Here is a 21,891-nt window from a genome sequence, read left to right as displayed (position 1 = left end):
ATTAAGTATATATATTGATAAAAGAAAAAGTGTTGACTAGGTAGGCAAGGTTAAAAAAATGCCTTGTCAACGTCCATTAATTAAGATAAGAAGCCAATGAGATAGAAAGGTTATCCGGGTGGGATTTGGCTAGTTTTTGCAACAAAATACATGACTGTGTACTCCATTCAATTATTATGAACTGATCATGACCTGCATCATCATCACATACCCCACACACTTTCAATTCTACCCAATCCAATTCTCCAATTACCATCATTCCCATATATATCACTAATTTTAGTACATTTATAATCTTAAAAAAAACTGCATTCAATTAATTATCAATAAATATAAATATACATAATTAATTATATCTTTAACAGATTTTTTATTTAATTTTTTTTAATTTATATGAAGTTTTTATAATTTTTTTATTTATCTTATACTAAATTTGTTAACAAAAATCGAATTCTAAAATTTTAATCATATAAATTATGAAAAATTAAATAATTTAAAAAAATTATATCTGAATCAAACTTTTTAACCACCAAACAGAAAAAAAAAAAGAGGAAAATATTATTTAAATTTGCTTCTAGAGAGTAAAATAAAATTGAAAAAAATAATATTTGTAGTGGTTTTTTTTTTGTGATTATTTGTAGTGGATATGATAAGCAATCATAACAATGAAAACAATCACAAAAAAACAGATAAAAATAAAAAAATATTAAAAGATTATCAGAATTTATTGTTTTTAGTTATCATTTAGTCATTTATTTAATTTTTTTAGTCTAATAATTTTATATTTTAAAATATTAATGATCAACTTATGGACAAAAATAATGAATTCTAATAATCCTTTTGGTAGCGTTTGATGGAGAGACAGAGACGGAGACTGAGAGACTGAGACTAAAAAATAGATATTGAAATAAATTTCAGTATTCTGTTTGGTGCAAAGTGGGAGACAGAAATTAAAACAAGAATAAAATTCTAATTTAATTTGTACAAAGGGTAAAATTGAAATTAATTAATTGAAATGAGGATATTTTAAGTATAAAATGTTATTAAAATTTCAGTCTCCATCTCTAAAAATTTTAGTCCCCTGTATGTGTCATACTTTTTTGAGGTATTGAAATATTGAAATTTTAGAGATAAAAATTTTAGTACCAATCTCTAAACCAACAAATATAATACTGAGTTTCAGTCTCCCAATTTCTGTCTCAATACCTCAAAACAAAAGCTACTTTATTATTTTTCGTAAAAATAAGAGTAGTTATCGTCATATATACGTATATATGGGGATGCATGTATGTATATATATAGTTAAGTGAAAGGAATTGATGATGATGATTGATGAGAGAATGGATGAGATTGGAGAGAGTAGCATAAAGGAACAAGAGAAGTTGCTGCCAATAGCGAACGTTGGTCGAATCATGAAGCAGATTCTTCCCCACAACGCCAAGGTTTCCAAGGAAGCCAAAGAAACCATGCAAGAATGCGTGTCGGAGTTCATCAGCTTCGTCACTAGCGAGGCATCGGACAAGTGCCGGAAGGAGCGGAGGAAGACGGTTAATGGAGATGACATATGCTTCGCTCTGGCCTCTCTTGGCTTCGATGATTATGCTCATCCTATCACGAGGTATTTGCAGAGATTTAGAGAACTTGATCTTGATCATCATCACACTAGAACTACTCATACTATTAATCAAGAACGAGATACACGGAATAGCACCTTTGATGATGATGAATAGTTATGTTACTGGATCCAATCGTTATTATTAATAAGAAGATTGTTAGTGCCAACAACTTTTGTGATTTATAGTAATTAAGTAGTCATTAACAATATTTTTAATGGTGCGAGATTTCATTCAATTGTGTGAGATTACTTTTTTTTTTTTATGGTTACATGCTGGTTACTAATAATAATAAGGTTAATGCATGATTGCTACTACTTAATTTAGATCTGCATATTCATCATATTATTGCTTCAATTCTGAAATGCCATACTTCTATCTTAACCAATTTTTAAGATGCTTTCATTTAAGAGGAGTGTTAAGAGCTTGTGATGTGTAGTTATTAATTAGCCATTATCAATAATTTTAAAGGTGTGAGATAATATTTAATAATGTAAAATTACTTATTTTTCTTTTAATGGTCAAATACGGCTCAAATTTTAATAAAAGTACTAACTTCTTACACTTTCTCTTAATTTAATTAATTTGTAGAATATGAAAGAATATTCCTCCTGGCTCTTATTCAAGCAATGTCAACCTAGTTTCATTCTAGTAGTTCTCATTTCTAACCAAACTCATATATATATATCCAATTCTCTCGTAAATAAAAAATAAGTTCTATGATAAATTTAATAGTTATTGAATGAAATAAATTATATCATCAAAATATTAATATTAACTCTTAATTTAATTTAAATTTTAACAACTAAACTAATTAATTATAGTAAAACCATCACTTAAAGGTTATACCTACAAAATCACACAATTTATATATCAACTCCATTAATAACTATTGAATTCACTCTTACCCAATTAATACCTTATCTATTTTTTTTATTTTATATTTATGATTCAGCCTTTTATTGATTTTTCTTTTTAGTTTTTTAATTTATTTTTTTGTATTGTTAGATCTAATTAATATATGTGTGATTTTAAAAAAATTATAAAATAAAATCTCTTTTGTAACTCTTATAATTAAAAAAATTAATTATATTTAATTAGTTTAATTATCAAAATTTAAATTAAATTAAGAATTAATATTAATCATGATGATATAATTTATTTTATTCGATAATAATTAAATATATTATAAAAAATAATTTTCTTTTAATGTAAACAAAATACATAAAATCTACTATATATATATATATATATATATATATATATATATATATATATATGTTTTTTATTTTAAATAATATTTTTTAAAATATCATAATCATCCCAACATAATTATTGAATGAGTCTGTATATATATACTCATTCGCCGTCACTGATAAAATGGGTATAAAGTCACTTTCTAGTTTCTAGCTAGGGTTTCGATACATAAGATAAAACCCATCCTAGTATCTTCACAAAATATATGTAGGCTACTTTCATGAACTCATAATTGATAATTCTAATAAGGGCTTGGGGCCACATTATTAACAATTATCATAATTCATTATATGTCAACAGTCAACACAACTCCAAAACAATGAGGCCAACTAATGATGACGAATAATAAAAAAAAAAAAAAATTAGAGTTTCCTAATGAACATATATATTACAATTAGATTCATTGAACAAGGACATGTGTTACTTTTGTTCGACACATGTCTATTGTATGTCTATTTAATGAGATACAAAATTAAAAGAAATATATAGTCATACATGTTTACGCACTCTATATCTTTTTATCTTTAATATATCAAATTTTTTAAATGTTTAATTTAAATATATTTTATTTTATTATTTTAGTTTTACCTTTTAATAATATTATTTTTTTACTATATATAATTATTCAATTATTTTTAATTATATGTAAATAAATTATTCTTAATCATTTACATTACTTTTAATTTCAAGTAATTTTTTTTAATTTTATTCTTCAAAATTTTTATTCATTATAAATATTTATAGAATGATTAGTACATATATAATCTTACGAAAAAAAAAAGAAAAAGAGCATGACATATATACAATCAAGTATAAATTATATTTTTTTGTCTTTAATTTATAGAATTGTTTTAATATTAATTTAATTCATTTTTATTTTTATTTTAAAATAAATTTTAATTTTATCCTTTAACAATATCAAATTTTGTATAGTAAATAATTATTCAATTATTTTTTAATCACATCTAAATAAATTATTTTTAATCACATTATTTTCATTCTAAATAATTTATTTTTTTATTTTACTCTTAATCACATTACTTTTATTTTAAGTAAAATTATTTTTATTAAAAACAAAATTAAATAAATAAATTAAATTATTATCATTCATAAGAAAAATTAAAATTGTTGAAGAAAAAAATAAAATTTATGTAAAAGTTAAAAATAAAATTTAATTAAATTAAACATTAAAAACTTCGGTATACGAGCGACAAAAAAGTATAATTTATATTTTATTGTATATGTATCATATTCTTTTTTTCTCTTTTTCGAAAAGTTATCTATTAACCATTCTACAAGCATTAGTAAAAACTTTAAATTCGTAATTCAACTCATTCCATTAAAATTCACTGTCATGTTACCTAATTTAGTAATTATTTTAAGAGTAATGTATCATTTTTGTCATCAATATTTTTGTCCTATTTAAATTTCTAATATTTCACAATCATCTTAATGTTATTCTATCGTTAATTCTGTTAATAGATTACTAACAATAGGACAACATTCGCCACTTGTCGTCGCCGAAAGAGCTAGAGGAGCGAGCGAGAGTGACGCAAAAGAGAGGAAGGACGGAGAAGAAGGAAGAGAAGAAAACCAAGGAGCAAAGGAACCTTATTTAAGGGAGTATCCTTCAAGCTCAGATCAAGTGGCTTACAATGCCACCTAAAAGTGGAAGCAGTGACGATGACGTTGAAAAAAGAAGCATGCAGAAGAGGACAACAAAAGAAGAAAAAGAAGAAGTCTCGATAAAAAGATTAAATGTTAAAAATAACTTTAAAATTTATTCCAAATATTAAAGGTAGAAATAATATTTTTTTTTTGTTATGTAAAGCAGTGTCAAAACATTGGATAAAGAGACCAAAATATACTAATTTAATTTTATATATAAATAATTAATTTTTAAATTTATTACTTAAATAATGATTTAAACACATAAATTTAATTATATAATTATATAAATTTTTTATGTGGAACTTTAAAATTAAATTCTTTAAAAAATAAAGAATAAAGTATATATATTTTTAAATTTTTTAAAATTCTAAAAATACTACTAAATTTTATTTTGTTTGAATTTTGTCTTAAAATTTGATTTGTATTAAATATATCACTGATAGTTAATTTTTTAAAAGTTTAGAATCAATAATTTAATAATTATTTTATAAAAATAATCTTTAATATAAGTCATTTGGACATAATTGTCATATATTATTATTGAATTGATTTTAAATTTTTTAAAAAATTTTATTATAAAAAATATTTTAATATAAATTAAAAATTTTAAAAATAAAAAATATGTTTTACCCGAAAATAAATTTTTAAATGATTGCATCGCTTTCCATTGGATTCTCTATCATCTCTCATTGATGTTAATGGTATTTCTAGCATGCAATTGGTTGCACAGTTGCACTATTTTATTTTTTTTTTCAAACTACCTCCTAAGTCGGTAGAATAAGGAGTTAAAGACTACACAATTACAGATTAAAACTTCATTTAAAATTTGTCATTAGTTAATATATTTATTATACGCACAAAACATTATTAGAATTTCAATAATTATTTAAACAGATTAATAAATTAACTATAAAACTAATCCAACTTAATTGTTAATTGCACTCTATATAAAGAGAGACACGCACGCAACAAATTTAGTAGTAAACCTTTGTTGTTGGGTTAACACGTGTGAATGTGCCTAACCGACAACAAACTACAAACTAAAATTTAGTACTATCCAGTGATATGCTTGTGCTATATTGCATTCCAATGAAGACAACAAACACCATGCGCACCATTAACTTTGAGAACCCGCATTAGTGCTCCTTATGAAGCTAATAGTGTGCTGGCAAGAAAAAACAAATATAAATCGATTTATTTTTTAAACCAAAATACTAATTATATATTGGGTAAAGTATACTTTTTGTCCCTAAAATTTAATAAAAATTTCAAAAATATTCCTAAGTTTTATTTTATTTCAATTTTGTCCCAAAAGTTTTCGATTTGCATCAAATATACCCTCGACGGCTAAATTTTCAAAAAAATTTAAGACCAATCTAACAATAATGCATGAAAATTATGCTTAATTTACTTGTATTGAGGGTTGTTCTTATGAAATTGTTGTTGAATTGATCTTAAATTTTTTGAAAAATTAGCCGTTAGGGGTATATTTGATGCAAATCGAAAACTTTTGGAACAAAATTAAAACAAAATAAAACTTAAGAGTATTTTTAAAACTTTTGTAAAACTTCAGGACAAAAAATATACTTTACCTTATATATTAAAACTAATCACTAAATTCAATCATCATATATTTATATATAAATATAAATATTAATTAACTTATTTTTAATATATATTTTATATTTTATATTTTAATATATATTTTATATTAATAACTAATTTTAAAAAATATATATATAGCATAATTATTTTTAAATAAGAAATAATACAGTATGCATGGTCTTATTGCTTGTTGAAACAATTTAATATATTTTATAGTAAAAATTTAAATACAGTTATTAGATGAAATCGATAATTAAAAAATATTAGATATTTTAACATATTTAATCAAATTATAATTTAATAATTTTTAATAATTAAGCTTTATATTATATTGTAGCCATATTTCATGGCCAAATGTTATTCTTATTTCTTTGATTTTTAAGGAATCTATCGTTGCCAAGCACTCAAGCACAATATCTCTTTTTTTTTTTTTTTCACTTCGATAAATCATTCCCTTAAGGATAAACAGCATGTTGCAATAAGATACCACTTTATTCTAAGTGAAATTCAACAATCACTATTTTAAGGTTTAATTATTCTGTAAATCTTTATAGTTTTATCAGATTTTTAATTAAGTTTTTATATTTTTTTAATAAAATTTTTAGATAAACGTCTAAAAAACATTAGTGAAGTGAAAATTTACTTATTTATCTATATTCTACATTTATAATTTTCACTTTCACTGTTTTTCACCTCATCCACTATCTTCTTACTCTTTTCCTTTGTTATCACCCTCCCTTTACCAATAAATTTCATTTCTATTATTATTGTAAAATTTTTGTCATAATCAACACAAATTCAAAAATTAGCATGATCAAAATCAAAATTTTTACCATAACATAATCAATTAATTACAAACAAAACACATAGTCAGAATTTATAGTCAAAATTTTTTAACACAATAACAGAAATGAAAGTAAAAACAGAATGAAATAGAAGCTGAAGCAAAAGTAGATTTAAACAGAAAAACGAAGTAGAACAGAGATCGAATTTGAGGCGGCGAGCAATGGACACCGACAATGGATGGGAAAGGAGAAACTTGTCGGCAACTGTTAGGAGTAGCCTATAGGCAGTTAGTAGTTAGTGGCTTGGCACCAGTTCTATTATCTGAGCTGTCAATCAGTTAGGAATGTGGTTAGGAATATAGTGAGCTGGCATCAGTTTGTTATAGCTTTCACTATGCATAAATAGCAGATCACAGCTCAGTTTAGAAATCACTTCTGTAACTCTAATTTCTAGAACTCTTTCTCAAATTTTGGAATTCTTTATGACTCTCACAACACTCTAACATCTTCTTCTACTTCGTTCTGCTTTTCATCTGGTTCTCTGATACCTTTCATCGTATCAGAGCATCCGGTTCTGATCCATGGCCGACACCAGTGTCACCGTCACTTCCGCAGTAGCCTCCGCAACAACAACAAACAACGCAGTTCGCACATCTATCAACACTGTAGCCTTGAAGCTAGATGAGAATAATTTCACTACATGGAAGCGCCAAGCCCTTGCGTTCATCAAATCCAATGGTCTCAAGGATCACCTAAACCAGAAGAAAATTCCATGCCGATACGCCTCTGAAGAAGATAGAATTGCAGATAATGAAACGCAAGAATTTCTGGAATGGGAGCAAGACGATCAATTTCTGATTTCGTGGTTCTTTGTATCAATTGATCCAGCCTTTTCGAGTCAAGTAACAAACTGTGAGTATGCGTGTGAAATTTGGAATAACCTAGAGGAGTATTTTGCAAAAAGGTTGAAGTGGAAGGTGAAACAACTAAAGGCACAAATCAAAACTGTGAAACTACAAGGATCTACAACCAAATACATGTCTAGGCTCAAGAAAATCACAAACGCTCTCTCTACCCTAGGATCACCACTTTCCAGTGAAGAATTTGTGGATGCAGTTACTCAGGGACTCAACGAAGACTATAGCACATTTATCATGATGATCTCAGCCAGAGCTAAAAGTGTCACTGAAAGCGAAGTTGAAGCTCAACTCCTAAGCTAAGAAGAACTGGTCGAGAGGTTCAAGAAAATAGAACAATCCAGGTCAACCTAACTCAAGGAGGAGAAAGTCACTCACAAGTAAGATCTCAACACTATCAGCATAAAGATCAGTCACCAATATCGTACAACAGTCAATACAACAATTCACAATCCTACACCAACAGCTACAATCAAGGTAGAGGTCAACCCTTTCAATCCAGAGGAAGATTCAGAGGTAGAGGATCCTATAGAGGTGGCAGATCTGGTTTTCAACATAACAGAATGGTGTGTCAGCTCTATGGACGGCCTAGTCACACGGTGTGGGAGTGCTATCACCGCTTCAATGAAAACTATCAAACTCCAAATGTTGCAGCCACAGTCACACATCTGGCACCTCCTTCAACTACAATTCTTCAACCCCAGCCACCACCGCAGGCTACGGCACTACTAGTTGCAGCGCCACCTTCCACTCCATTGACAGACAAGGCCTGGTACCTAGATACGTGGGCTTCTCACCACCTAACCTTCGATGGAAACAATCTGATCACAGGCTCAGAGTATGAGGGTACAAATTAAGTATTCACAGGTAATGGCCAAGGTATGAACATTTTTAATATTGGCAAAACTACTCTAATTTCAGCCTCAAATCCTCATTCCTACTTTAAACTGCTCAATCTACTTCATGTTCCTTCAATCTCCAAAAATCTCATTAGTGTAGCCAAATTTGCCTTTGACAACCAAGTCTTCTTTGAATTCTGGCCATTTAACTACTTTGTGAAATTCCAGGAGACCAGGGAGACGCTTCTCAAAGGCTCTCTTAGACAAGGGTTATATCAATTTGATGATATTAAAGTCATGGCCAAAGCCACTCAAAATAACCCTACACCAAAACCTAGTACCACGAACCACATCAATAAACCTACTGCACATAAACTCAATCATTTAGCCTCTGCCAACTACAATACCATACACAACTCTACCTCAAAGTCAGAACCATGAATGGAAAAATTCATGAAAACTAATGCTGTTTCTGCTGACAAGACTCATGCTACTTACACCACTGAAGTTTGTCCAACTACTGTGAATATTATGACTGAAAAGCCTGCAAGCCACTTAGGACCAGTTGAGGGTACTTCTAGAGTAAAACCAGTGTCTGTATTTGATGTTTGGCATAGAAAGCTAGGACATCTAGCCACACACATTGTACACAAAGTAATGAAATTGTGTAATATTGCTAGTAATGAATTCAATAAAAATGGTCCTCTTTCAATCATAAAAAATCTCTGTAGTGCATGCTATCATGGAAAACACCACAATTGACCTTTTTCTGATTTAACAACAACTTACTCTCAGCCTCTAGAACTAGTATTCTCAAATATTTGGGGACCAGCCCCCATGATCAGCAGTTCAGGATTCATATATTACATTATTTTCATTGATGCAGCAACAAAGTACTCATGCATTTATCTTTTGCATAACAAGGTGCAAGCACATCATGCCTTTTTGCAATATCAATTGCTCTTTGAAAATAAAACAGGTTGTAAAATCAAAATACTACAGACAAATAATGGAAAAGAGTACACCTCTCATACCTTCACAAAGACACTGATGTAACATGGGACTGTACATAGAATGAGCTGTCCCTACACTCATGAGCAAAACGGGAGCGCTGAACAAAAGCATAGACATATAATAGAGATGGGTCTCACTCTCCTATCCCAGGCCTCAATGCCGCTAAAATTTTGGGATGAAGCCCTTCTTACAGCCACTCACATCATAAACTGACTGCCCTCACCTGTTACTCACCAAAAATTACCGTATGAGCTTATAAACAAATAACTACCTGACTATACAGCTCTTAAGACCTTTGGCTGCTCCTGCTATCCCCAGCTAAGACACTATCAGCCCCACAAGTTTGCTTTTAAGACCTCAAAGTGCTTATTCCTTGGCTACTCACCCTTCCAGACATGTGCTATTTGACGAGACTGGATTCCCCTTCCCTGTCCTATTTTCAAACTTTACCAATAACCAAAGCCCTATCTGTGCTGTACCACATCAGCCCCACACCATATCAACCCAGTTCTCTAGACCTGCTCCACACCCAACAGCCCCTACCCTTCAGCTCATAGCGCAGCAGCCTCAACCCAGCACCATTTCCCTTCCTTCACACCCGCCCTGTTCCAACCCAGCAGCTAGTGCACCCTCACCAACTCCCCCTTCCAACTCTCACACCTTAGAGCACACAACCAATACTACTAATGTTGATCCTTGTTCATTATCTAATAATACAGATATTTGCTCTTCTACTACTGTGTTTCCCTCTTGTTCTGATGCAGGGTTAACTGAGACAAATTATCAGTCAGCACTGGCACCCACTCAGACGCACCCCATGATCACTAGGTCACGTGCAGGTATCTTCAAGCCAAAAGTGTATTATCTTCAACTCCAGAGTTCTTTACTGGACCTCACAGAGACTGAACCTGCCACAGTTGCTCAAGCACTATCCTCACCACACTGGAAGGCTGCCATGGATGAGGAATTTGGTGTGTTGATGAAGAACAATACCCGGCGATTGGTCACTGAGACTGCTGACACAAAAATATTTGGGTGCAAATGGGTATTTCGGGTCAAACGGTAGGCTGATGAAAAGGTGCAAAAGTACAAGGCAAGGTTAGTTGCAAAGGGTTTTCATCAGAGAGAAGGATTGGACTATGATCAGGTGTTCAACCCAGTAGCTAAACCTGCTACTGTACGGACAGTTCTCGCAGTTGTAATGACAAAGGGCTGGAAGGTCCAGCAGTTTGACTTTAACAATGCATTCCTCAATGGGGACTTGCATGAGACAGTCTATATGGTGCAGCCAGAAGGCTATGAGCACGGGTCTAGTGTTGTATGTAAACTAGAGAAGGCGCTCTATGGGCTGATACAAGCCCCACAAGCCTGGTACCTCAAGCTCAGCAGCACCCTATTCAGCTTTGGGTTCACCAGTACAACCTCGGATCCATGTCTCTTTGTGCGTTCCTGCTCGATGTCCACCATTTATCTCTTGGCCTATGTAGATGACATTCTCGTCACGGGCACCAGCGCCACTGAAATTGAAAGCTTAATTTAACAATTGCATGCGATATTCACCCTCAAAGATCTAGGAGAAATGAGCTTATTTCTCGAGGTTGAAGTGGTCAGGAACTCGCCAGATTTCCTTCTTCTCAAATAGTCCAAATACATCAAAGAGCTTCCAGGAAGAGCCAACATGCCAGATGCCAAACCAGTGTCGACTCCTATGCTCAGCAGTCCCAAGCTCACAACAAGCATGTGATCTCCCTTCGAAAATCCCTCATTATACAGATCTGTGATAGGGGGCTTCAGTATACTACCATTACCAGACCTGAGATTGCTTATTCTGTCAGCAAGGTGTCCCAATACATGCAAGCTCTATCAGATCTGCACTGGAAAGCAGTTAAGCAGATTCTTCGCTACCTGGCCGGGACAATTGATCTAGGGTTACAGATCCACAAGAGCGACACCCTAAGAATCATGGCTTTCAGTGATTCTGACTGGGCCACAGACACTGATGATCGCAAGTCTGTATCAGGATACTGTGTTTTTCTTGGCCCGAATTTAGTTACCTGGTCGAGTAGGAAGCAACAAACAGTCTCAAGGTCTAGCACGGAGGCTGAATTTTAGGCGTTAGCTAATGCTATGATAGACACAATTTGGTTGCAAAAGTTACTACTAGAGATGCGCTTACCACCTGGCCTAGTACCCACAATGTTCTGTGACAACCAAAGCACAGTACTAATGACCCGAAATCCAGTTCTCCACAGTCGATCAAAACATTTTGAGATAGATCTACACTTTGTACAGAATAGAGTAGTGCAGCAACTAGCTCATGTAGTTCACATACCCTCACAAGATCAGCTTGCGGATATACTGACTAAGCCACCGTCGCAGGCAGCTTTCCACAATCTCAGGCCAAAGCTTCGAGTTTCCACAGACACACCAAGACCTCCCATAAGTTCAAGGGAGGATTTCAGTGAGGCTATACCAGGGAAGCAGCACCCCTCAGGTTAAGGGAGGATGTTAGGAGTAGCCTATAGGCAGTTAGTAGTTAGTGGCTTGGCACCAGTTCTGTTATCTGAGCTGTCAATCAGTTAGGAATGTGGTTAGGAATATGGTGAGGTGGCATCAGTTTGTTACAGCCCTCACTATGCATAAATAGCAGATCACAGCTCAATTTAGAAATCACTTATGTAACTCTAATTTCTAGAACTCTCTTTTAAATTCTGGAATTCTCTATGACTCTCACAACACTCTAACATCTTCTTCTACTTCATTCTGCTTTTCATCTGGTTCTCTGATACCTTTCAGCAACAACAAATCATATTAAAAAAATCATCAACAAAATTACAGTCAACAATTCCTTATCAAAAATCAACAATTCAATCATACAAATTCCAAATACCAGGGAAGCAGCACCCCTCAGGTTAAGGAAGGATGTTAGGAATAGCCTATAGGCAGTTAGTAGTTAGTGACTTGGCATAGTTCTATTATCTGAGCTGTCAATCAGTTAGGAATGTGGTTAGGAATATGGTGAGGTGGCATCAGTTTGTTACAGCCCTCACTATGCATAAATAGCATATCACAGCTCAGTTTAGATATCACTTATGTAACTCTAATTTCTAGAACTCTCTTTCAAATTCTGGAATTCTCTATGACTCTCACAACACTCTAACATCTTCTTTTAGTTCATTATGCTTTTCATCTGGTTCTCTGATACCTTTCAGCAACAACAAATCATATTAAAAAAATCATCAACAAAATTACAGTCAACAATTCCTTATCAAAAATCAACAATTCAATCATACAAATTCCAAATTCCAAGTTCAGTAACAAAATCATGACAAATTTAAATCACAAACAACAATTCTAGATCTGCAATGAACTTCTAATTCAGGAACCAACTACCACATATCTGTATAAAGAAGACGACGACGTGCACAGCAGTAGAACCACCCAATGCGACGATGGCGCGCGATGCACGACCAAAAACGATGCCGATGACGACGTTGTTGTGAAGGGGAAGGTGGAGACGAAGGTGCGCAAGATGGCTGGTGCGGCGATTGCAAGCGGCATCAATGAAGATGCCTATGCAGAGGAAGCGGGTCAAAGAGCAAAAAGAACAGGTCCATATTCAGTTTCAAACGACCAAAAATATATTAAAAAAAAGAAGAATGGCAGAAGCCATTGCACAAGCACAAGCGAGTACCCTTTCTTTACTGTTTTTCTTTTTCATTCCATTTTGCCGACAAGAAAATGAACCCTCACTTTTCACCTTCTTTGGCTTCCATCCAAATACAATCCTTTCTTCTTCTTTGAACAAACCATCCCAATTGAACTTCACCTAAATCATTCAAGTAATAAACAGAATCGCTTTCGAAAGATGCCGAAATTAACGTACAACGCTCGTAACAAAGAATTCAATGATGACACAGAGTAAAAGCTTCATTACAAGTCTGAGTGGGATTGCTACAGCCTCGCGACGGTGGAGGGCGGAACAGTGACATTAACCACAGAGGGCTGAACAATGATGGAGGAGAAGAAGAAGCACTACTCAGTACTAAGAGAAGAATCCCTGTAGAAGTATTGAAGATTGAAATGAAAAGGATAATTTTGAAATTTAAAAAATATTTTAGGTGTCTTCAATTAGGTTTAGAATCCTTAACTTTAGAATATTTCATTTTTTAATAGAATATTCTGTTATTTTAGACATTTTTGTAATGATAAGAACTTAATTAAAAAAATTAAATAGTATAGGAATCCAATTAAAAAGAAAAAAAAGTATAGAAACCTAACTAAAAATTTAGTGAAACTATAAGAATTTACAAAATAATTAAACCATATTTTAATTAAAGTTCACATAATTAACAAGCTACCAAACTATACCGCAACTGGTATACTTAATTTTTTTTTACGATATTTTTTAACTTGACAGTCAAAAATTAATATGCCTTGATATTGAACTTCGTTTAAATACTTATTAGTTATTCCTTGGTTAGTCATTACTAATTTTTATTACTTTTTTTTTCTGTAGGTTTTCCAAGTCCCATGATTATTGGATACATACATAAATGCCGAATAGAAAGGGCACAAAAGTCTCTACCTTTTTTGGTATTAGTCTCTTTACTTTTATTTGTATATCAATTATGCGAACCATTTAACCAAAAGGTCCACGTCCAAAAAAAAAAAAAACACCAAAAGGTCACTAATAAAAATCAATAATAATAAATATGTTTGAAGACATTTTGGGCTTTTGAAATAAAATGACCTAGGGTATTAGACAACTTAAATCTTGAAGGTTTATAGTAAGGCCCATACTCACCATCAATATTTTTATCTTCATAAAACACACACACACACACAAAACGTTAGTGTTTGCACTTTGCACCGACAAGCTGAATCCTTTCTGGTAGGGGTGCACAGACCCGGCCCGGCCCGAAGGCCCGGCCCGGTCTCGAACACTTTAAAGACTAATTTGGTGTGATTTCATCGGGTTTAGGGTCGGGTACGGGTCTCAAAAATAGACTCGTTCATTATTTCGGGTCGGGTCCGGGCCATAGCTCGGGTCCCTCGAAGTCGGCCCGGTGGTCCGGTCATCATACACAATTAATATTTTGTGTTATTAGTGATGGATCATGACTATTCTTATGTGGAATTTAAGTATTGTAAACCTTAATATTTTGTGTTATTAGTCATTATAAGACTATAAATTAATGTTTTATATTTAGAATGCATAAGACTTTAGACTAATACATAAGATTGTGTTATTTGTATTGATTTAAATATTTGGTATTATTAGACAATATCAGTATTGATTGTGGTTATGCTTTAGTATTGATTGTGGTTATGCTTTAATTTTAAAGAAGGGTTGGTTCTTGTTATATTTTTTTAAGTGAATTTTACCATGTTAACTAATGGTTGGAGTCTTGGAAATTTGGATATTTTTACATGCTAGCTTACAAGAAGGTATCAACGTAATGTAATGTTAACGGCCCGGTTTTCACCCGGTTTTTACCCGGTATAATTATGGCCTGAAAGTGTATTGGTTTCATTGGGTCTAGGGCCGGGTTCGGGTCTAATAAATAGACTCGGTGTATATTTCGGGTCGGGTCTGGGTCACATCAAACCCGGCTTCACCCGGCCCATGTGCATCCCTACTTTCCGGGAAGAAATGTTATGAAATTTTACCAAAAAAGAAAAAGAAGAAATGTTATGAATTACTGATGATGGAGAACACCAACAACTTTTATGTCATCACTCATACTATAAGTTTACAGGAGTTATTGATACATCTTTAAACCCTCATTCTTTAGTAAAAAAAAAATTGTACATTTTATTAGTTAAATAAATTTTAATTTTTTTATTTTATTATGTTATATTAGAATCATTAAAAAATTCAAAAGAACAACTCGTTAATCCGGTTAATTATATGCTTAAAAAAAGCAAAATTTAAAATTATCTTTTAAAGAGTGTTGTATTCTCTATGTTATCTTCTACCATGTTAAAAAAAGCAAAATTTAAAATTATCTTTTCAAGATTCTTTTACATACCTCATATCATGGCCCTTCTCATAACACACCATGCAATCCACTTCTCACAAAGAAATAGCACACACAAAGTTAAATGGCATGTTTCATACTCATATTAACACCTATATGTGCTATGATGATTTTTGTATTTCATTTTTGGGAAAAAAACTACGATTACAACAAAAAAAAAACGCACCTTTGGCTTGAGAATGTAGGAATGAAGATGCGGTGGAGCTGTCCCAAAGATGCTGAAGCTGCTGCAGCAATGCTGACGGCGTTAGGAAGCTACGGCGTCGCTGTTGAAGATGATGCAGAAACAGGGAAGATGGAGATAGAGATACGTGCTTTCCTTTTCAGATTAGGGATTTTGATTTGTTTTGAATGAAAGAGTATATATGTAATTTTACACATTTTTATACTTCCATTTCAGTTTTTTTCGCAAGTTTGGGCAAAAAATTTTTAAGTGGGCCCTACGTAGGTTTTTTTATTTTCCATTCAAGTTCCCTGCTAATCCAAACAGGGGAAAAACAAGTTTTCCACTCATTTTCATCTTTTCCCTTTTCTTTCCTCACAAGTTCCATTATACCAAACAAAGTGTTATTGTTGTTAAAATATTTTGTAACACTTCAAAGTTTTGCTAGGACTAATTCTTTAGCACCCCAGAAAAAAAATAAACGAACATATTTATTTAGAATTTTCAAACATGGCGGCTAAGAAATTATTGAGCGTAGATATTTCCTTGCAATATATGGTATGTAGAATGTAGATGTAAATCAGAGAGTTTAGTCAACTCTTAATATTTATTTCTCTAACCAAAGTCAAAATGAACGGTCATCATCTCCTTTTGCACTCGACTCTTTCTCTTTCCCTATTATTATTTCCCTCTTCCAATCTCTTTGTTGCTGCTGATTCTGAACCTATGAGTTCCACCATGGAAGAATGCAAAAGCTCCAGCAAGAGTTTTGAGGAAACATGGTCTTTACTTCAGAAAGCTATAAACAGAACCATCAGTGTAGCAGAAGGGCTTGATTCTTTCACAAGCAAAGATTACATCTCCTATTATACGTATCCTTTCAAATTTATTTAATTCACTGCTCAATTTGTTTTAGAGTTTAATTTTAATACACTGATAGTGTAAAACGTTTTACACAGTCGTGCAATCATATCCGTTCTTTTGGATAACTATTCACGTTGTCAATGTAAAATATAGTTATTTTTACAGATGTGATCTTACGTAATTGGATGCATCAAAATTAAATTCTTTGTTTTAACTATGTTACATTTTTTAATTTGATGATATTCTAAGATAATGTATGTGTGGTCCTTAACTTTTGTGCCTAGAATTGTTTATGAATTGTGTACTCAGAAACCTGGAGAAGAGAATGCCAAGCTGCTCTATTTCCAATACAAGAAGGCTATTGAAGATTACATTAGTTCCAAGGTTATGTCTAATCTGATTTCCTATGCCAAGTTAATTAACTTTTGTTGTTGGCATCATGATAATTGATATTATTGTAGTTAATGGTTTTTTGTATTTTTTTTTTTTTTCACTAGGTTCTTCCATCTTTGAGAGGAAAGAAAGATGACATTCTGTTGAGAGAACTGCTCACAAGATGGTCCAATCACAAAACTTTGACTTACTGGCTCTTAAGATTCTTTCATTATCTTGACAGATACTATCTCCCCAGATTTGGGCACCCTTCTACTGAAGAAACAAGTTTGTTGTCTTTCTATGACTTGGTAATAATATATGATTTTCTCATGTTATATATGAAGTTTAATTTTAATGCATTAATAGTGTAAAGAGTATACAGTTATTTGATCAGATTCATGCGTTTAGATGACTTTTTTAAGTAATAACGTGGCGATACAGGATTAGTTATTTGTATGAAACTTTTTCATGCTGACGGTGTATGAAAATTAAATTTGTGATTTCGTTATATAAATTGGTTTTGCTCTTTCCCAATTTTATTACCTCTTTTTCATTTATGTGCCTCAGGTATTTGATGATGAGATGAATAATCAAGTAGGGGATGCTATATTATCCATGGTATAATTATGTTTTCTATTTTCATATGTATATAGAGGAGACACATATCTGCACTAAAACCTTATTCTAATGTTCCAAATGATGGTTATTTTATACAAATGCAGATTCATAAGGAAAGTGCAGGAGAGGAGGTGGATTGGAAATTGATTAACAACATTGTGGCTATCCAACCAAAAAACCATGCACAAGGCTTTGTAGAAAGACTTGTTAAAGACAATGTTGCATTCTATTCTGATGCAGCTTCAAATTGGATAGCAAGCTCTTCCTTTAAGTTTAAGGATCACACACCAAAGGTGACCTTATTTCCAAAATTTTAGGTATTTGAGATAGAAAACTTGTGTCTATCAGAATTTGGATCCTCTAAATTTTAAATTTTTAGATTTTCACTTGAAAGGGTAAAATGTGATCTGTCATCTTTGAATATTTTTTCTTGGTCTCACCTATGAAATAAATAGTAAAAGATCACATTACCCTCTCAAGTGAAATTCAAAATTTAGAGAATTCAAATCCTTTATCTTTATTTCCAAATTAAACAAAGAGATAGTATCAAAACACAAGATTTAATTACTCTGTTTGGTTTCTATAATTTTATTAAATTTACAATTAAATTTTTATATATTTTTTTAATTAAGTCCCTATACTGTTTTTAATTTTACAATTAGGTCATTTTCATGTCAAAAACATTAAAATTAACGAAATATTTTTTCCAAAAAATATATGGTCAAAGATCTAATTAGGTTTTTAATTGTAGATACATTCAATTTGCAAAATAAATATTTAGTTAACTCTAACCGTCTTTACACTAAGAAGGACCTAATTACAAAATTAAAAACGGTTTAAGAACTTAATTGAAAAAAAAAATATAAAAAGCTAATTGTAAATTTGATAACTATAAGAACTAACAAAATAATTAAACCCAAACACAACCTAAATAAGTGAATGAAAATATTTGTATAAGCATAACCAACTCAATCACTGAATAATGATGCATCCAATTGGTTATACAGGAAGAGAAATTACATGAGAATCCAATAGTTTCATCAAAGAGAATAAAATTGGTGAGTTCTGATGGAGATGTGTTTGAAGTGGACTATAAAGTTGCAGTTATGTCACAAACAATTGAAGATGTCATCAAGGCTAATCCTGCTGCTGCTAGTGATGAAATTTCAATTTCTTTAGTGAATAGCAGAACACTGAAGAAGGTGATTGAATATTGCAAGAAGCACACTACTGAATCTGAATCTGAATCTGAATCTTCTTCCAAGTGGGATGCTGAATTCTTGAAGGTTGACCAACCGGAAAAACTGTTTGACCTGGTTTTGGCTTCAAACTACTTAAACATCAAGAGTCTTCTGGATCTGACAAGCAATAAAATAGGAGACATGATGAAAGGCAAGAGTCAAAGTGAAATCCGCAAGATCTTCAACATTAAGCAAGAACTTACCCCTCAAGAGGAACAAGAGATAAAGAACGAGCACGCCCAAGCATTCCAATATTAATACTATAGTTTAATTTCCATTCGCAGCGCAAAAGTTTCTTTTGAATAATTATTTATGTTATCAATATAAAAGATAATTATATAATTAAATTTTTATGTGATTTTAATATATCAAAATTAAATTTAAAATCAAATCATTAAAGAAGTGAAAACTTGGCCAAGTAGAGTAATATTTAATTTGGGTAAAAATAATTTAATTAAGTTATTTTAAAAAAAGAGTTTTGTTCATACCCTGACCCAACGATAAGGCCTAGGTATAAATAAAAGGCCCAATCCGAAGGATTGAGCCTCACCTAGCACCGACCTTCCTCCTGCAAAGTCGGTTTCTTACCACGACTTACCCTAAAGAAGTCGGGGACGAGAGTTAGCTAGCAGATAAACGTTCGTTTGAATGAGTAACTGCCCCTAGAATCTCTCTAACCACTTCCAAGAGCCATATCTTAACCTCCCTGAGATAAAGAGATGGTTAACACCCTAAAAAAGTGGCACTACTTCAACGGTGGTTATTGGTTCACCACTATAAATACACTGACACCTCTCAGGTATCTCTAAGTCCCAATACTCTCTAGACCTGCTCACACCCTTGCTGACTTAGGCATCGGAGTGTCTTTGCAGGTACCACCCCCATTCGTTCATACTCACAAGTCGGACGGAGGCCCCCAAGGCGCAGACCCACTTGAAGGCTTCCTTCCTCAGATGATTGGGCCAACCCAGCAAGTCCAGCCCAACAATCTCCGGTTACCCATCGTAACATTGGCGCCGTTGCCGGGGACCCGAGAGATCAACCAGTGATGGCGGACAGATCCCCTGAGGAGGGTCATGTGGAGACAGATTCCGAACAAGAGAATCTGGACACCGGAAACAATGACGTGGACCTAACCCTCCACCAGGGAACCAACGATCAACACAGAGAAGGTACCTCCGGAGTCAAAAATCCGAAGGTAAATTCCTCAGAAGGGCGCGAATCGGAGAAGGACGGGCAGTCCCACGCAACCGAACTTATAGGATTAGTCCATGTCCACCAAAGCCGCCTGGAACAATTGGAACAAGAACGGGAGCGACAAAGGGAGACTGAAAAGAACCTAAAAGAGGAGATGGAACGGCGAAAAAAGTTAGAAAGAAAACTCTTGAAGTTAGAATCTTCCCTCAAAGGTCGGAACCCCTGTGATGATCGAGAGGAGTCGCCCCTAGGAGGGGAGGACCCCTTCAGCGAGGATATAATGAGGGCAAAAGTTCCGAGGAACTTCAAAAGCCCCGATATGGACCTCTATGAGGGAACCACAGATCCGAAGCACCACCTAAGCAATTTCAAAAGTCGGATGTATCTGGCTGATGCCTCCGACGCTACGCGATGCAAAGCTTTCCCGACTACCCTGTCGAAAGCAGCGATGAAGTGGTTCGACAGCCTCCCCCCGAGGTCGGTCACCAGTTTTGAAGACCTCTCAAGGAAGTTCTTGATGAGGTTCTCCATCCAGAAGGACAAAGTAAAACATGCGCCAAGCCTCCTGGGAATAAAGCAGGAGGTCGGAGAATCCTTACGGACCTATATGAAAAGGTTCAACAAAGCATGTTTGGAAATCCAAGACCTGCCCACCGAGGCAGTCATAATGGGGTTAGTCAATGGGCTTAAAGAAGGTCCCTTCTCACACTCCATATCTAAAAGACACCCCACCTCTTTAAGTGATGTACAGGAAAGAGCTGAAAAGTACATCAACATGGAGGAAAATGCTAGACTGAGAGATTCGAGTTGGCGACCTAGGCATCTCCCCTCAACAAAAAAGAGGGAGAGGGAACCCAAGAAGAAGGAAGAACTCGGTCTCGATAGACCAAGAAAATATCACTCTTATACTCCTCTAAAGGTTTCTATATTGGATGTATACAGAGAGATTTGCAATACTGAAAGGCTGCCTCCTCCCAGACCTATTAAAAATAAAAAAGGGGGGAGTCGCAGCGACTACTGTGAGTACCATAAAATATATGGTCACTCGACAAATGACTGTTACGACCTTAAAAATGTGATAGAAAAGCTGGCTAGAGAAGGTCGGCTTGACAGATATCTCATAGAAAGGTCGGACAGTCATGGGAAGAGAAAGCGAGACGATGTGGATAGAAGAGACCCACCACCGCAGACCCCGGAGAGACATATTCATATGATCTCAGGAGGGTTCGCGGGAGGGAGACTCACCAAATCCTCTCGCAAAAGGCATCTCAAGCGAGTCTATCAAGTCGGAGGAGAATCATCCGACCTCCCAACCATTTCATTCACAAAAGAGGATGGGCAAGGAATAATCCCTGGACACGACGATCCAGTGGTAATAACCATGATCCTAGCAAATGCCCATCTCCACAGAACCCTAGTAGACCAGGGAAGCTCAGCGGACATCCTTTTCAAGCCCGCTTTTGAAAAACTAGGGTTGGAGGAGAAAGAATTAAGAGCCTACCCCGACACCTTGTACGGACTAGGCGACACGCCAATAAAGCCACTGGAATTTTTGCCCCTTCACACCACTTTTGGAAAAGGGGAAAAATCCAAGACTCTGAGTATAGACTTCATAGTCATCGACGTAGGGTCAACATACAATGCTTTAATCGGCAGAGCTACCCTTAATCGACTCGGAGCAGTGGTGT

At 33.7% G+C, this 21,891-nt stretch overlaps 3 protein-coding genes across 3 annotated transcripts; all 3 read left to right on the top strand.

The window, feature by feature from the left end:
• Positions 1 to 1,340: 1,340 nt before the first annotated feature.
• On the top strand, positions 1,341 to 1,803 carry LOC107638484 (nuclear transcription factor Y subunit B-5-like). Its single transcript, XM_016341787.3, has one exon. The coding sequence runs from the start codon at positions 1,341 to 1,343 to the stop codon at positions 1,728 to 1,730; it is 390 nt and encodes a 129-aa protein (XP_016197273.1). The 3' UTR covers positions 1,731 to 1,803.
• Positions 1,804 to 7,512: 5,709 nt separating this feature from the next.
• Positions 7,513 to 8,151, top strand: LOC107614129 (uncharacterized). Its single transcript, XM_016316356.1, has one exon. The coding sequence runs from the start codon at positions 7,513 to 7,515 to the stop codon at positions 8,149 to 8,151; it is 639 nt and encodes a 212-aa protein (XP_016171842.1).
• Positions 8,152 to 16,470: 8,319 nt separating this feature from the next.
• LOC107638466 (cullin-like protein 3) lies at positions 16,471 to 19,387 on the top strand. The gene is made up of 6 exons (XM_016341763.3): positions 16,471 to 16,780; positions 17,057 to 17,156; positions 17,270 to 17,455; positions 17,715 to 17,765; positions 17,870 to 18,058; positions 18,773 to 19,387. Exons 1-6 carry the CDS (start codon positions 16,539 to 16,541, stop codon positions 19,262 to 19,264), a joined length of 1,260 nt encoding a protein of 419 aa, XP_016197249.2. The 5' UTR covers positions 16,471 to 16,538; the 3' UTR covers positions 19,265 to 19,387.
• Positions 19,388 to 21,891: the final 2,504 nt, after the last annotated feature.

Source organism: Arachis ipaensis, chromosome B1 (genome assembly GCF_059453495.1).
Source record: "Arachis ipaensis isolate K30076 ecotype BB chromosome B1, ASM5945349v1, whole genome shotgun sequence".
Taxonomy (NCBI): Eukaryota; Viridiplantae; Streptophyta; class Magnoliopsida; order Fabales; family Fabaceae; genus Arachis; species Arachis ipaensis.
Note: the sequence above shows the minus strand (reverse complement) of the source record. Positions and strands in the feature narration are given on the sequence as shown.

Excerpts from the sequence above, each read along its gene's own strand:
- LOC107638466 (XM_016341763.3), top strand. The coding sequence starts at position 16,539 with ATGAACGGTCATCATCTCCTTTTGCACTCGACTCTTTCTCTTTCCCTA. Across the intron at positions 16,781-17,056 it reads GATTACATCTCCTATTATAC|AATTGTTTATGAATTGTGTA; the intron begins GTATCCTTTCAA and ends TTTTGTGCCTAG. Across the intron at positions 17,157-17,269 it reads AAGATTACATTAGTTCCAAG|GTTCTTCCATCTTTGAGAGG; the intron begins GTTATGTCTAAT and ends TTTTTTCACTAG.
- LOC107638484 (XM_016341787.3), top strand. The coding sequence starts at position 1,341 with ATGGATGAGATTGGAGAGAGTAGCATAAAGGAACAAGAGAAGTTGCTG.
- LOC107614129 (XM_016316356.1), top strand. The coding sequence starts at position 7,513 with ATGGCCGACACCAGTGTCACCGTCACTTCCGCAGTAGCCTCCGCAACA.